We start from the raw sequence: 14,826 nt of genomic DNA, 5'->3' as shown, positions 1-14,826 counted from the left end.
CACTTTAAAAGAGCTGCACTTACAGCCTATATAGCAACACACTTTCTCCACATTACTAATGTAAAGCAACAGATGGAGAACTTTATGTTACAGACTGTGCTCAGGGGGCTGGAGGCAGAGTGTGGTTGAGGTCCACAGTGCACACATCAAACTACTTCTTATCCTGAGTCAAATGAGTGCAGTCAAGCAGAGTGCTGAAAATTTTACTTTAAGAGCTTAATAAATATTATTATTATTATTATTATTATTATTATTATTTATTTTTTTTTTTTTTTACAATTTATTGTGATATTGCAATGTCCAACAGCGTTAGCACACATAAACGAAAAGTTGACACTCAACTAAAGAAAGAAACATACTCAGAATTCCATAATGCAATGCAAAATGGAAAGGGAGGAGCTACTAATGTTTAGAACAATGTTAAATAGATAATGAGGCAAGTGCTACAGTAATGGTGGCTGCCGAACTTTCAGCAATGCCACACTTTGGATGCAGCCTTTGGCATCAGAATGACAAAGTCCTAATATTGTTCATTGCATCCCTCTCTCTCTCTCTCTCTCTCTCTCTCTCTCTCTCTCTCACACAGCTCCAGATGTGTATGCTGTCATTAGGTGTGAGGAAGATTCTATAAGGACACGTGTCTTTCAGAAAGATGTTAGTCCTGAGTTCAACACCAAAGCCATTTTCTACAGGAGGCGACCCAGGACAAAAATCTCTATAGAGGTAAGCAGTTTTTGTTTTGTTTTTTGTTTTAACCAGATTGTAAGATAAATTGCAAACAATATGTAAAGAATGTCAGTAATGTGTGTGTTGTGTTTTTGTCCTTGTGTATCTAGTTGTGGAGAAGAGGGTTGCTGTTTGACTCCTTCCTGGGTGGAGCTTTCCTTCAAACAGGAGACAGTGAAAGAGGGCGGAGCAGAGTGATAGATTTGCAAGGTGGAAAATCTTGTGGGTGTATCTATGTAGAGACGTCTACCAGTGACTGTCTGACTGATTTATGATCACAGCTGCACTGCTGAAGACTGGGAAAACCTGTGTGGGACCGGACCTGTGTTGCTGTTACACTGGGAAGTTGTTCTGCATTGGCTAGTTTTCCTATTGGTCAGCAGCAGTGCTATAATCATGATTTTATTAAATTCATTGGGATGGAATAATATGTAATAAATATATCTCGACCAGGTTGGTGCTTTAAAGCAGTGTTTTCTCAATCCTACTTGTGGAGTCCCTGCCCATGTAGTATATTCTGTATTATTATTATTATTATTCACTATATATATGCAGTAGAATAAAACAGTCAGTAGAGCTGTACTAGCAGCAGTAACTGCGCATTGCTGTAAGAATTCCCTGTTTATTGATTATTTAAACAAATTGTCACTTGGTGTTTACAGAGGGGGAGAGCTTACAAAGTTTACTTGTGGATTTGTTGTTAATTTCTAATATTTTTTTTACCCATTTCACTCTGTAATTACTCCTTGCAATGTATGTTGTTTGTACTTTCATTACACAATTTTAGGCACAAGGATCTTGCAAATATTTATAAAAACGTTTACACAATAGTAATAACATTGTAATTAAATGGTAACATAATAGTAAATGTGTTAAAAATAAAAGGAGTTTCATAATGACAACTTTTTTTTCTGATGATCAAAAGACCATCCATATAAGGGCACTCGTTAGGATAAACCATCCAATTATTAATGATCTAATGGGCACATCATTATAATTTGTTGCATGTCAAGTCATTCTAAGAACCCCTTGATGATCTTTCTACCATGGGAAGGGCACCAAGTAGGGCACTATCCAGTGGGTGTGGCATAAAAGAACACTTAAAGGAACAGTATGAAGTAATAAATGCAAGCGAGTGTGTAAAATGGCAACAGTCTTAATTTCCAAACACTAGACATATTTTTCTGCCCCTCCCGCTCCTCCCAGACATGAACCTCATGTGGTTGCCAGATTGACACACAGTGGCAAGCAACCACGAGTCTTACTCTGTAGCTGATCTGTGAATATATAAGTTGCAATGTCCAAAATGCCCATTTCTACTAGGCTAGTGGGTGGTAATAAAAAAACAAGCTATAGTTAGCAACCTTACTCAGGGTTCCCCCATGTTCTTAAAAATTCTTAAATTAAAATCTGGGTAATTAAGGTATTACATTGTCTTAAATTTCCTGTAAATTTGCTGTAGGTGTTATATTTTCAGGTGGTGCGTTTAATGCCAGCGGGAAACATCTAATCCAGGGAGAGAACTAAGGTTAGCAGAGAGCTAATATTAGTGGCCAGTTAGCCAACATATTAATTTAAGTGGCAAGTTAGCTAACATACTAACTTTAGCAACAAGCTAGCTAACATACTAACTTTAGCAACAAGCTAGCTAACATACTAACTTTAGCAACAAGCTAGCTAACATACTAACTTTAGCAACAAGCTAGCTAACATACTAACTTTAGCAACAAGCTAGCTAACATACTAACTTTAGCAACAAGCTAGCTAACATACTAACTTTAGCAACAAGCTAGCTAACATACTAACTTTAGCAACAAGCTAGATAACATACTAACTTTAGCAACAAGCTAGCTAACATACTAACTTAACATATAAACTTAGCCATCTTAAATGAGCTAGCTAACATTACCAGGGATAGAACTAAAGTAAGCGGACAGCTAGGTAACATTAGCGGCGAATTAACTAACATACTAAAGTCAGCAGAAGGAACTGAAGAAAACTAAAAAAAATTATGACATTTTTGGGTCTTAAATTATATTTATTGAGGTCTTAAAGGCAATAAATTTTACATTTAAAAATAGTGCAAGAACCCTGTTACTAAAGCTAAGTGATTACCTGGTCAGCAGAAAAATAGCCAGCCCACCTGTTTCCAGCATACTGTTTGCGTTATATTATCTATGTCCTAAATGTGGAAATGGGACTGGGGGAATGAAGGTGGGCAGATTTTAAAAGCCACCTCCAACACAGATTTCTGTGACGTACCACACAGTTCAAATAAGAAAATACTGTCTGAACCTCTGCTGACAAGAGCTGTCAGTGCTTAAACTCACTTTGTTTTCTTAATATCTGATGATACATCCTGATCATATTATGAGTTACTACAGGAAATATTGTCCTTAATAGTTCTTTAATAAAGGCACCTTTTTTTTATTTTAAAGGCAGAACACTATCAAATTACTCTATAGATCTTGAGTCTGCCAGTGTGCTTAAACCTGACTTGGCATTCCTATAATAAATCAGAAAAGCAACAATTAGTAAACCTACAAACCTCTAGTGCATATTCTAATTAGTACATTTTCTTATTTTAAAACAGGTTATTATAAATGTCAATAATTTCAGTAGGAAATCCTGTTTGTGACACTTTCCAGACAGTCTTTTCACCTTTATGTCTGAGTGGCTATGGTTCAGTGCCCCATGTTTACTGACGGGAGGGCCTGTAAAAAGGTCAGCTATTCTTTCTGGATTAAATGAGCAATGACGAGCACACAATGTGTAATGATGTGAAAAGCCATTTTCTTTTTTTCACCTTCATGGGTGTGTTGAGTGTTTTACTTCTGGTTTCTCAATTGTTCACTTTACTTTTACTTCATAGTCCCACACAGAGAACTTGCTACACAATTTAGTTTGTAGCACAGCCTCCCCTTCTTGTATCCATACATTCTACACTAGACTATCTACACAATGTACATTCAATGTAAAGATGAATAATTGCTCAGGTTCAGCTTTCTAATGGCTGTGAAAACAAACAAGACCTTACTGTGTTCTCACTATGGGGCCTCCATACTTCAACTCATCCAACCTTGATTTGTTGCTAAATACTATAAGGTCTCAGTCTATAAAAGTCCAGGTTTCTAGTTTATGAAACAACTGCAAATAAAGGTGATAGTGGCTGGCTGATGGATGAGTTATCTAGATGGTAAAAGATCCATCCTGCTTCTAGTCCAGTCTGTTGACTGGGCAGAATATATTTAAGTGCATCATAGAGGCATGTGTAGCAGTCAGCGGTCTCTCACCAGGAGGAACACTATCCTAAAGAAACCTCTAAGATCTCTGAGTGCAATGTGTACATTAAAAAAAGAAGCAAAAAAAAAAAAAGCTAAAATTCAGCATTTTTCATTCAGATCTACACTAAAACCCACACTAAAAACTAATTGGCTGTCTCACAGACTCTTTGCAGAGAACAGGCCAATCAGAACCCTCTCTGTTTTCTCTCTCTCCTTCCCACATGCGATTATAGAAAAAAAACGTCTGTCACCTGTGTGCGCGTTTGGGGCACTCGTTCTGAATTCCGGGAGATTATATGTGACTCGCGGGAATCAGGGAGCCACTACCGAAATGCGGGAGACTCCCGCAGCTTCAGGGAGACTTGGTTTGTCTGATGGAAATATGTTGAGTTTTAGCAGCTGATGCTTTAAACCTCTGGCCTGATCAATGTTTTTTAAACTCCTATAACAAGGGATGTTTCTGGTGTTGTTCTGTATTGTACATGAGTCAGAAATCACCTTATATTTCTCTAAATTCAAAACATAATAGCCTAGATGTCTCTTTCCATGCTTTTCTTGATAATGAGGTGTGTCAGAGTGGTAAAAAGGAAGCAGAAATGATTTGTGTTGACAGTGTAAAGTGCTGTCAGTTAATGATAGTTTTGAAATGTCTACTTTAATCTGTGAACTGTGATCTGTCTGTGGTACAGTGTGAAGAAGTATCTGATAAGCAGTGGAATGTCTTTTTTTTTCAATACTAAGAACAAAAGGAATTTTGGGTGGACTGGAAGAAGCCTGGAAAAAAGCTAGTTGGAATCAGTAGATGCTGTACATGTTAAATATAACAGGAGTCCAAATCAGTAGCTCTGATCAATAGATCAGCATGTTCAATCAGTTATTGAACTACAGCTTTTTAAATCTGTACTAAAAAGAATGAAACCTATTAATCCTGTAAGACAACTTTCCTACATGAAGACAAACAGAACTGCAGACACAAAAAAAACAACAATAATCTCTCGCCAACACAGTCTTACACTCCAGTTTAGTTCAGTTTAGCTAGAAAAGAAGCACCAAGACACTGCAGATGAATCTGATGAAAACTGTCAAAGGTAGGCGTGTCATTTCCTTTTCTGTATCGATTTCATTTTGATGTGTAGACAGGTGTTAAGGTTGAACAGTCAAAATCTAAAACTGTAGACATGATTCTTATCAAACCCAGGGAGTTTAAAGCTTAAGAGCTGCTGTTCAGTACTACAGGCTGTATCTGCCTTTAGTACTGAACAGCAGATCTTAAGCTTTAAACTAAAGGAGTTCTTATACTGAATTTATATAGAGGCCATTCCACTGCATGGGTGCCGTTTGCTTAATTACTTTCAAATTAAATGTTTTTTTTTTTTTTTACATCTCTTTTCAACTCTAAATCTAATAACACGTATATTTAACTAATCAAAAACATGTACTGGTCAAACTCAGGCAGCTTTTTTTTTTTTGGGGGGGGGGGGGGGGGGTTCTAAACTGAAGATGTGATAAAATGATGTGACAAAACTTGTGATGTTTTAAAAGCATGTTTAAAAGCAACTCCACTAATTCCATTGACAGAAAATAAAACTATGCTTGCAGAGGTGTAAAATAATTCACTTTCTTACTAAAATGTTATTTTGCCATGTATAATATGTATTTTTCTGGACAGCTCCAGTTACTATACTATAGCCCTTTGAGGAACGTAAAGTTACTGTAAGTAACCACATTTTTTTATCCTTTTTCACTTTGCAAATTGCTGCATTTTTTTTAAATTCTGAAAGATTTCTGGGAACAGTTAAAAAAGTACTACACAGGAAGTGATGCGAGAATTGTAGTTGTTCTGCAAAGCTGGGTAAGAGACCTTGTTAATGGGGAGAGGGGCCACTTTCTTCTGTATGAATGGGAGTTTTTGTAACATTAATCATGGCACTCATTTAAAGTTAAAGTCCCAGATGCAACAAAAACAACCAATCGTATGGGAGTAAATTTTGTGCCAAATTCTTTTAGTTGTAGCTGCAATCAAAAATGTAAGAATCAAAAGAAAAATGCGTGTCACAAATGTAAAAGAGAAACAAAAGGCAAAAATATATTTTTAAATATACTTGGTTACTTTATTATTATTATTTGCAATTTTTTTGAAAATTATTTCAGTTTGGATTTTGCCTGTCTTCGATTTTCTACGCTGTTGGTATGTGTTTAAGTATCTGGATTGTATTTGATCTGCTGTGCTCCTGTGTAGATGACTAAATACGAAATACCATTCAGCCTCGCATTCGCAGACCTGGCGCGTTGGCTTGATGTAATACGGTCCATGAGCCTACCATACTTCTGTGAGTATTCTTTAGAAAAACAAGCAAAACAAAAAACTAAAAGCCTATTTATTGTGTGACATCTGTACATTAGGAATGTTGTTATTCACACTTTTCCATTACACTTTACAATATGTGCTATTTTCATATAATCAATAAATGCATGTGCACACCTTATTATTTATAGTCATATAGACATCATCTATCAGAATCTCGAAAATATATGAAAATATTTTATCCATATACCCAAATTATTAAAAATATGGCATAGTTATTGGTGCCAGAGACTGGTTTAAGTATTTCTACAACTACTGATTTCCAAAACATCCGTCTTTAGAGTTTAGTCAGAATAATGTAATGACAAAAAAATGCTGGTTGATAAAAGAGGTCAACATCTTGTGAAATTCATGCTACATAGAATGAAGGCCTTTTATTAGTCTAATATTAGTAATGTAATAAATAAACAAAATGCATGTGTACATATGATATATGATATTACAAAAAGTGTAATGATCTAATGTTTTTCTTATTGTATCTGATTACTGAATCTATATTGTTTTTGAAATCACAGTGCTCTTCAAACTACTACTGGTGTCTTTACCTATTGCTCAGATTGCCATAGGTGAGTTTCATGATTTCTTTCTAAAATATAGATCTATGATTTGGAAGTCAATATCAACAGTTCAAACTTTAATAACTCACAATTGCCCTCATATTAAATGATATATGCGTAAATATACTCTTCACCTGAAGAGTATATTCATCGGTCAAACTGATTACAAACAAGCAGCTGAATTCAACATGTAAGATCCAGTTTAGAAGCCGATGCAGTTAAAAGACATTAGAAATGTAACAAGATATTTGGAGTTCTTTAAGAAACCCTCTGAGATCTCACCACTGTAACATTTCATTTTCTCAGGTGCAGTCTATCTAAATGAGTGTCCTCAACAGCACTACATCCCTGTGTACCTGGTGGTGTGTGGAGTGTTTTGTATTGGTCCTGCCCTGCTCTGCTGCCTGCCCTGTTGTCCAGGACTGGATGTCTTCTGTATAATCTGGAACGGTCTGGTGGCTGTTTTTATGTTCTGCTGGTTCATTACTGGTGAGAAGACACAAAAGCAGAATCAATGAAAAGAATCAGTTTGACTTTTTAGGGTATTTTCATCCATTTCAGGTTCATCATTTTGAATCTACACATTTGGAACATGGGTCTTTGCCCCAAACATTATGAAGGGTTCTCTACATATTATGATCAAATGTAACATAAACACGACCTCCTTATATCTAAATTTGTTATCCATTATATAACTCCACTCATCGTATAGGAGCAATTCATAGTTATAGGTTATACATTTTTAAACACTGTGTCCACCTTATTAAACAGTATAGCTAACCCACCATGTAAATGTAAAGTAAAGTTGTTTTATTCTATAAACTACAGACAACATTTCTTCCAAATTCCAAATAAAACATTTAGAGCATTTATTTGCAGCAAATAAGAAATGGCTGAAATAACAGAACAAGTTTTAAGAGTTTAGAAATCAATATTTGGTGGAATAACCCTGGTTTTTAATCACAGTTTTTTGGGGGGGCTTTTCTTCTCCACCAGTGTTACACACTGCTTTTGGATAAATTCATGCCACTCCAGGTGCAAAATTCAAGCACTTGATTATATTCTAGAGGTTTTCAATTTGGTGAAATCAAAGAAACTCCTTATTTTTAGTGGTCTGTTATTTTTTTCCAGAGCTGTATATTGTCCTAAAAATTAGCAATAAGCATTATTTATATTTATATTATTTTCATTTTAAGATGATTTTGACAGGTCTAGTGACCAGTCCTGAACAAGGTAAATGTATGCTAACAGTAGCAGAGAATAGTAGAGAAACTGATAGACTTAAGTCTACATTTATAGAACTACAAAGTGTTCCTATTTGCTCAGTGAAGCTGTAAAAAGGACAGCAGATATACATTCAAACAAGTTGTGTTAATGCTATGACTTATTGGTAAATATACTGTATAATCATTACATTACTAGAATGACTGACATAAAAAGGTGGCATTAAATGTAACTTATTAGTAATTAATTTGATCGTTTTACAGGCAGTGTGTGGATCTACTCCATCTACCCTCCCAACTACAACTACAACTCCACTGAACCTGTAGAGCCCTACTGCAACAAGACCCTCTACCTGTTTGCCTTCTGGACCACCACACTGGGTTTCATTCCGTTAGCTTTCTCTGTACTTATTTGTGTGTTGCACTTTTCGAGAAGGGGATTTACCAATGTGTTTTTCTTTGCATGAATATGCCTTAGTACCCTCAAAAAAACACAAGAACCCAATAAATTAAAACATTAGTTCAACTCATTATTGCACATACTGAATTTTTTACACATGTAAACACTACAGCCCTTTATCTTGGCCATGTTTTTGATATGTTGATATTTGTGGTTGGTGGAAAGTTCTGTCAAGTAATGTAACTGAGGTGGTTAAAAACTCCAGCAGCACTGCTGTGTCTAAACCATTTTAAAGAAAACAACACATACTAACATGCTGCCTCCATGCTAGTGTCACTGCAGTTCTGAGAATGACCCAGCACCCAAATAATACCTGCTCTGTGGTGGTCCAGACAGAACAGAATATATATTCTACACTCTGCAGTTGTAGAACTACAAACGTTTTAGAGGCATGTAGAGAGATGTCTCTCTCTACATTGGACTAAGAGGCTACTGAGAAGGAGTCTTCATAAGACAGTCATATTTGGGTAAAAGTTCAAATGTATTATATACACATATTGGCCTGTAATGTTATACACCTAAATTAACTAGGAATAGAGGAACTATATGAAAATGAATACATTAAGTGGTAGCCTATATACAGTTTGATATGCATAATAGGTATCCAAATAAGAATAAAGGTAGACTTTCGGTCTGTTCTTCCTGTTGTAACAAACCTGATACAATTATATATCATAATAGGGTGAAAAGGGTGATTTAAGTGCTAAAGACGCTTGTTCTGAATGGGATTAATAATTGTGAGACTGCAGTCCTTATTAGCATTAAATGAGGGGATACAATATTCTAATAAATGGTATTAGTTTACATTACAGGAATTATTAGGTAGACTCAAGTAAGCCTGAATAAAACAAAACATTAAACAATAGGAATCAGTTAAGGCTATAGACATAACAGCAGAAATCTGATCAGAACCCCAGATGAATAGAATGGCATGCTCAATCAGTTAATGACCTCGATAAATATCGGTTTATTAATCAGCATTAGAAAAAACAAAACCTGTCATACCAGTAACACCAGTAACTTCTCTACATGACGACATACCAGAAAATCACACTCAAAAGACAAACACTGCTCAGTTCAGCCTGCCTTAGACACGAGGCTCAGAGCCCTTTCACACAAATCTGCTGAAAACAGCGACAGGTAAGTTTTTCATAAACTTTTTATAGCGGTGTGGAGAGCTACTATGTTAATTATTAACATATATTTAAAATATAAACATGTTAAAGTAAAAAAACGCAATACTTTTTGGGGCTTAAATAACTAATTTAATGTGTGTATGTATGTTTTTATGTTAATATACAGCTCTGGAAAATATTAAGAGACCAGTTCAGTTTCTGAATCAGTTTCTCTGATTTTGCTGTTTATAGGTATATGTTCAAGTAAAATGAACATTGCTGTTTAATTCTATAAACTACAGACAACATTTCTTTCAAATTCCAAATAAAAATATTGTCATTTAGAGCATTAATTTGCAGAAAATGAGAAACGGCTGAAATAACAAAAAGATGCAGAGATTTAGACCTTAAATAATGCAAAAAAAAAAACAAGTTCAGAAATTAATATTTGGTGAAATAACCCTGGTTTAATCACAGTTTTCATGCATCTTGGCATGTTCTCCTCCACCAGTCTTACACACTGCTTTTGAATAACTTTATGCCACTCCTGGTGCAAAAATTCAAGCAGTTTAGCTTGGTTTGATGGCTTGTGATCATCCATCTTCCTCTTAAATTTAATTACAGGGGTTTTCAATTTGGTAAAATCAAACAAACTCAGCATTTTTAAATGGTCTCTTTTTTTCAGAGCTATATACTGTTCTGGTTAGTCTGGCCCAGGAGTGACAGTAGATGCTAATAAAAAAGACTTTCTTTTAAAGTCAAACAAGCACTGAATGTTAATTTACACAGATTTTTCTCCTGAAAACTGTTTATTTGGGTGAGTAAAATGCTTCTGATTATTTACAGTAAGCTTAGATTCCCGAATTTTTTCAGCACTAGGCTGAAGCATTAGCACTAGCGGCTAACCTCTCCAGCTGTGCTACCCTGGTTTGCAGCAGGCTACAGGCCGATAATACTCCCCTCTGAACAGGGAAATAACGAGCGCGGCTAACGGGTAATGCTAATGCTACTCCAGCAGTGCTTGTCGGTGATAGAAGCAGGCTACAGGCCAATAATACTCACCTCTGAATGGGGAAATAGCGCTTAGCGGCTAATGCTAATACTGCCTCCGTCTCTGTGCTGAAGAACGGAACTGAAACTCCTGAAAAAACACTGTACTTCAGCACTATGGCTTTACTGCTCCTTACAACCTGACTGGTAAAATGTTTACATAAGGAGCACCAGATTAAAAGGCACACTGACGATTTTTTTGGAAAATTAAAAGATTTTAAATGCGCCTTATAGTGTGAAAAATACGGTAACTCTGCCGGTAGAGATGGCACAATCAGATTATGTTTAAAAACAATTAACATAAACATGAAATTCTTGAGAACTCCTCCTTAAATGTTTCTGTACTTCCACTCAAGGTGTTACATTACTTAAACCTCAGAATAACCACTGTTAATACTGTAAACAGTAACAGTTGATTTACATCAGAGATGTACTCTTTACATGTAGTAAATGGGAGAACAATTACAAACATTTGAGGCCTTTCAGTGCTGAAGGTTTACATTCCTGGTTCTTTGCTACCTCCCACATTCAACTTCTCAGAATCAGAAAATGTCAAGAACAATGCGTCCCACACCTACGCTCATGTGACTTGTACTGACAGTGAGTGTCAATGAGCAGTTCTACACCTCTGGCTGTGTTTGTTAAGTCTGGGTTGTCTTTGAACTGTGGCTCTTCTTTTGTAGATAAATAAATACCAAATTCATTCAGGATGGATGCAGCAAATGTGTGGAGCCCGGTGGATGCAGTACGGTCGATTAATCTGCCATGCTTGTGTAAGTATTCTCTAATTAAACGAGCCGTGTCACATACAGTACTGTATACATCATATATGTTGTTGTCCTCGTGTCCTTCAATATGCTTTACCTGTGTGCTATTTTCTCATAAACAATAAATGTTCCATTGTAAACTTAAAATAAAAGTTAAAACCAGTGTTTTTTTGTGTAATACTAAAGTTGATTATACTAGAATTATGTAACACATACAGCAAAGTTTAAATAGAAAACACTTCTTAAAAAATCACCAAAATGCTCTCTTTAGACCATTCTGCGAACTGTGGGGGCATGATCATAATATTTTAAAGAAAGAGTGTGACTGACAGCTGTCTATCACTGGCAAATGAATGTTTTTTCATACAGGATGTGCAACAAAATAATAACTTGCTGAATATTTGGATAGCTTGCTAGTTAGCTTACTAAGAATCAGCTCACTAGCTTGTCAGTTCCAGTTGTTCAGACTTGAAGAGAGGTCAGAGTTATTTTAGCCTTGTGATTGGTCAGGGTTCTGCTGATGTAGGCCTGACCCACTTATAGACCCACCCATTCTGTATCTAGAGGAGAGTGACTGTGGTAAAATACAGTAGAGATTAATCAGACTTTGAGAAGATAATAGTAAGGAATACTTTGTACATTTATGCAAAGGGACCAATGGAGCAAAATGAACACAATTAGAATGAAATGTTCACATAGGATTTAAAATACTAACTAGTCTTGGGTATGTGGATGATATATATAACAGAAGATTTTAGTAGTAAATTTCAGATTTATCATTTTCTAAAGGATTATCTAAATCATCTTTGTTTTTAAAACCACAGTGCTCTCCAAGCTCCTGCTGGTGGCTATACCTATTGCTCAGATTGCCATAGGTGAGTAAAATGATATCTGTCTCATAGCACAGGTTAAACCTTTTTTTCATAAAAAAAAAATAAAAATAAATGTAAAGTTGTGTGACACCCTGAAATCGCACTGATTTCACATTTCTTTCTCTCAGGTGTGGTGTATCTAAAAGACTGTCCTAAACAGAACTACATTCCCCTGTATCTGGTGGTGTGTGGAGTGTTCAGTATTGTACTTGCCCTGCTCTCCTGTCTGCCCTGCAGTGCGAAACAAGAAGATGGAAGCAACGGGGGAATGAATATTCTCTGCTCTGTCTGGAACGGCCTGGTGTCTACCTTCATGTTCTGCTGGTTCATCTGTGGTAAGGAGAGACAGACAGAATCAAAGAAAAGCATATTTCTCTTTAGTGAAGACAAAAAACTAAATCATATTATTCACTATTATTAGTGCAGATGAAGATTATGGCGTGGTTAATATTGTATCATATGAGGCAGCAACATGGGCGTGGTAGTGGGGGGAAAAGTGAACCTGACTATCCAGGGCCCGAGTAGGGAGAGGTGCCCATGAAAATCCTGATTTGTTTTTTTTTGCTCACGTTTCTTGTGTACTGACATGGATAGGGGCCCACTGACATTGAGAGTGTAGGGTCCAAAATTTGCTTTATGCCCCTGGGCAGCAATCCACAGACAGTGGTAATAGTAGCAGAAATATCATAGGTATGTATGTAATGTAATGTAGGTTAATTATAAGTGGATTGTAGAGAACGCACTTGTGTTGGGGTTTTCAGCCCACAATATTATCAAGTAATGCAGCAACAGCTGGGCATGATGAATCTAGAGGATGCATCCATACTTACACTGTTTGGTCTGAACCTGAAAACTTTTGGACTTTCGGAACAGCAACTGAGGCAAGCTATCCTCACCCATTCAACAACAGAAGAAGAAAAAACTTTGACCCGCATGTACGTCATTCAGCAGTATGGGTCCAATAAATTACATTCATAATTACTAGGGGTGTCACGATTTTGATATTTTATCGAAATCGATGGAAGTTATGTCATGGTGACTGCTCAAAGAGCCCTTTCTCCAGAGAATGTGGACATTCTCATCTTCTTAAAGAAAAACTTGAAAATATAAAAATAACAGTTGTTTTGTCTGGCCTCAAATATGTTAACCGTTTTGGTACCTTAAGGAGCATCTTTCCCTCAGATAAAGTTAATAATATATCTTTATTAAAGAAAAAAACTTGTTATTCTCAGGGGCCTAAAAAGTCTTAAAGTCTAATTTTTCATGTATAACTGTTATAGTAGGATAGAGTTCAGTTTGTCAAGGCTCTAATTGTTCTATTATTTTTTACATGACTGTTCCTGTATTTTTTTTATTATTTATTTTATTAGTGCACACTGCTGCTACCAAAAAAAGCCACTAGATGGCATTACATATATATCTTAATTAAATGATTTAAATTTGACAATTAGTGCCTAATGTGGTTTATTACAGATCACTTTATCACTTTGCATCACTTATATCAAGCCTACCTTTTGAAATAAGATATTGTAAATTTGATGAATCAAACCAATGAATGACCATAGACTAATCTAAAACTGGCATAGGCCTCTCTGCTGTAAAAAAAAAGAAAAAAGAAAATCGAGCATCGAATCGAATCGTGACCCTAAAATCGGAAATAAAATCGAATCGAGGATTTAGAGAATCGTGACACCCCTAATAATTACTGTGTCTACTGTAACTGTAGATTATTCAATACTCATAGAGTTAAGTATAACTATTTAACAAGATAAATAGCAGGACCACTGTTTCAAATGGAAAATATATAAATAAATAAATATTATTATTTCTATACATTATACATCCCTCAAAACGATCACACAATGCACCAGAAATTGTGATATAAAATAACCCACTTGTCATCATTGTCTTTTACAGGCAGTGTGTGGATCTACTCCATCTACCCTCCCAACTACAACTCCACTTTTATTGCAGAGCCCTACTGCAATAAGACCCTCTACCTGTTTGCCTTCTGGACCACCACAGTGACATACATTTTGTTAGGATTACTGTTGGTGGCAGGGTGCTGTGGGCTCGTTTATATGTGTGTCTGTGGGAAAGGGAGGAGTTAACCAGGTCGGATGTTTTGCAGACTATCATGAATACACTCCCCCATGTATAATCATAAAGGTACAATAAACAGTGATAACCCAATGTAATAAAACTGATAAAAAGCAGTAAGCATGTTAATGCAGTAAGTGTGAAAGAGTGAAATGGCTGTCCTCAGAACTGCAGACCTCCCTGTTGTGCATTGAGTCTTTTCAAGATGGCTTTTCATGTAACATAAATATCATTAACATATATAACTTTCCTATAGATGGGTGTGGCTTATAAAAATGGAAATAAACAGCAGGTATTTAATAACTGA

The 14,826-nt window shown here is 36.0% G+C and overlaps 3 protein-coding genes and 1 long non-coding RNA gene across 8 annotated transcripts in view; 3 read left to right on the top strand and 1 right to left on the bottom strand.

The window, feature by feature from the left end:
* The window catches only part of LOC103021946 (calpain-5), a 25,295-nt gene extending 23,687 nt beyond the window's left edge, over window positions 1-1,608 (top strand). For all 3 annotated transcript variants that reach the window (XM_022678407.2, XM_049482186.1, XM_049482185.1), the window contains 2 exons: window positions 587-723; window positions 837-1,608. In XM_022678407.2, coding sequence (XP_022534128.2) covers window positions 587-723; window positions 837-1,001 — 302 coding nt within the window. In that variant the 3' untranslated portion in view covers window positions 1,002-1,608. The remainder of the gene's footprint in view (window positions 1-586; window positions 724-836) is intronic.
* Window positions 1-10,883, bottom strand: part of LOC111194378 (uncharacterized) — a 15,348-nt gene extending 4,465 nt beyond the window's left edge. Inside the window, exons 1-2 of the long non-coding RNA XR_002651048.2 lie at window positions 10,793-10,883; window positions 7,289-7,418 (exon numbers count right to left, since the gene is read on the bottom strand). This is a non-coding gene — a long non-coding RNA (uncharacterized LOC111194378). The remainder of the gene's footprint in view (window positions 1-7,288; window positions 7,419-10,792) is intronic.
* On the top strand, window positions 4,893-8,685 carry LOC125803846 (transmembrane protein 272-like). Its single transcript, XM_049482187.1, has 5 exons — window positions 4,893-5,098; window positions 6,250-6,340; window positions 6,891-6,941; window positions 7,239-7,421; window positions 8,420-8,685. The coding sequence occupies exons 2-5, from the start codon at window positions 6,250-6,252 to the stop codon at window positions 8,620-8,622; spliced, it is 528 nt and encodes a 175-aa protein (XP_049338144.1). The 5' UTR covers window positions 4,893-5,098; the 3' UTR covers window positions 8,623-8,685.
* LOC103047271 (transmembrane protein 272-like) lies at window positions 9,653-14,826 on the top strand. 3 transcript variants are annotated; one of them, XM_007248052.4, is made up of 5 exons: window positions 9,653-9,755; window positions 11,464-11,553; window positions 12,372-12,422; window positions 12,548-12,754; window positions 14,337-14,826. In XM_007248052.4, the coding sequence occupies exons 2-5, from the start codon at window positions 11,490-11,492 to the stop codon at window positions 14,528-14,530; spliced, it is 516 nt and encodes a 171-aa protein (XP_007248114.3). In that variant the 5' UTR covers window positions 9,653-9,755; window positions 11,464-11,489; the 3' UTR covers window positions 14,531-14,826. The 3 variants fall into 3 exon arrangements, with proteins under 3 accessions (XP_007248114.3, XP_049338145.1, XP_022534129.2); XM_049482188.1 differs by lacking the exon at window positions 9,653-9,755 and adding an exon at window positions 10,456-10,547; XM_022678408.2 differs by lacking the exon at window positions 9,653-9,755 and adding an exon at window positions 11,287-11,380.

Source organism: Astyanax mexicanus, chromosome 8 (genome assembly GCF_023375975.1).
Source record: "Astyanax mexicanus isolate ESR-SI-001 chromosome 8, AstMex3_surface, whole genome shotgun sequence".
NCBI lineage: Eukaryota > Metazoa > Chordata > Actinopteri > Characiformes > Acestrorhamphidae > Astyanax > Astyanax mexicanus.
Note: the sequence above shows the minus strand (reverse complement) of the source record. Positions and strands in the feature narration are given on the sequence as shown.

Bases quoted from the DNA above. Each gene is read 5' to 3' on its own strand.
- LOC125803846 (XM_049482187.1), top strand. From the start codon at position 6,250: ATGACTAAATACGAAATACCATTCAGCCTCGCATTCGCAGACCTGGCG. The intron at 6,341-6,890 runs GTGAGTATTCTT...TTGAAATCACAG, and splicing joins CATGAGCCTACCATACTTCT to TGCTCTTCAAACTACTACTG. The intron at 6,942-7,238 runs GTGAGTTTCATG...TCATTTTCTCAG, and splicing joins TATTGCTCAGATTGCCATAG to GTGCAGTCTATCTAAATGAG.
- LOC103047271 (XM_007248052.4), top strand. From the start codon at position 11,490: ATGGATGCAGCAAATGTGTGGAGCCCGGTGGATGCAGTACGGTCGATT. The intron at 12,423-12,547 runs GTGAGTAAAATG...TCTTTCTCTCAG, and splicing joins TATTGCTCAGATTGCCATAG to GTGTGGTGTATCTAAAAGAC. The intron at 12,755-14,336 runs GTAAGGAGAGAC...TGTCTTTTACAG, and splicing joins GTTCTGCTGGTTCATCTGTG to GCAGTGTGTGGATCTACTCC.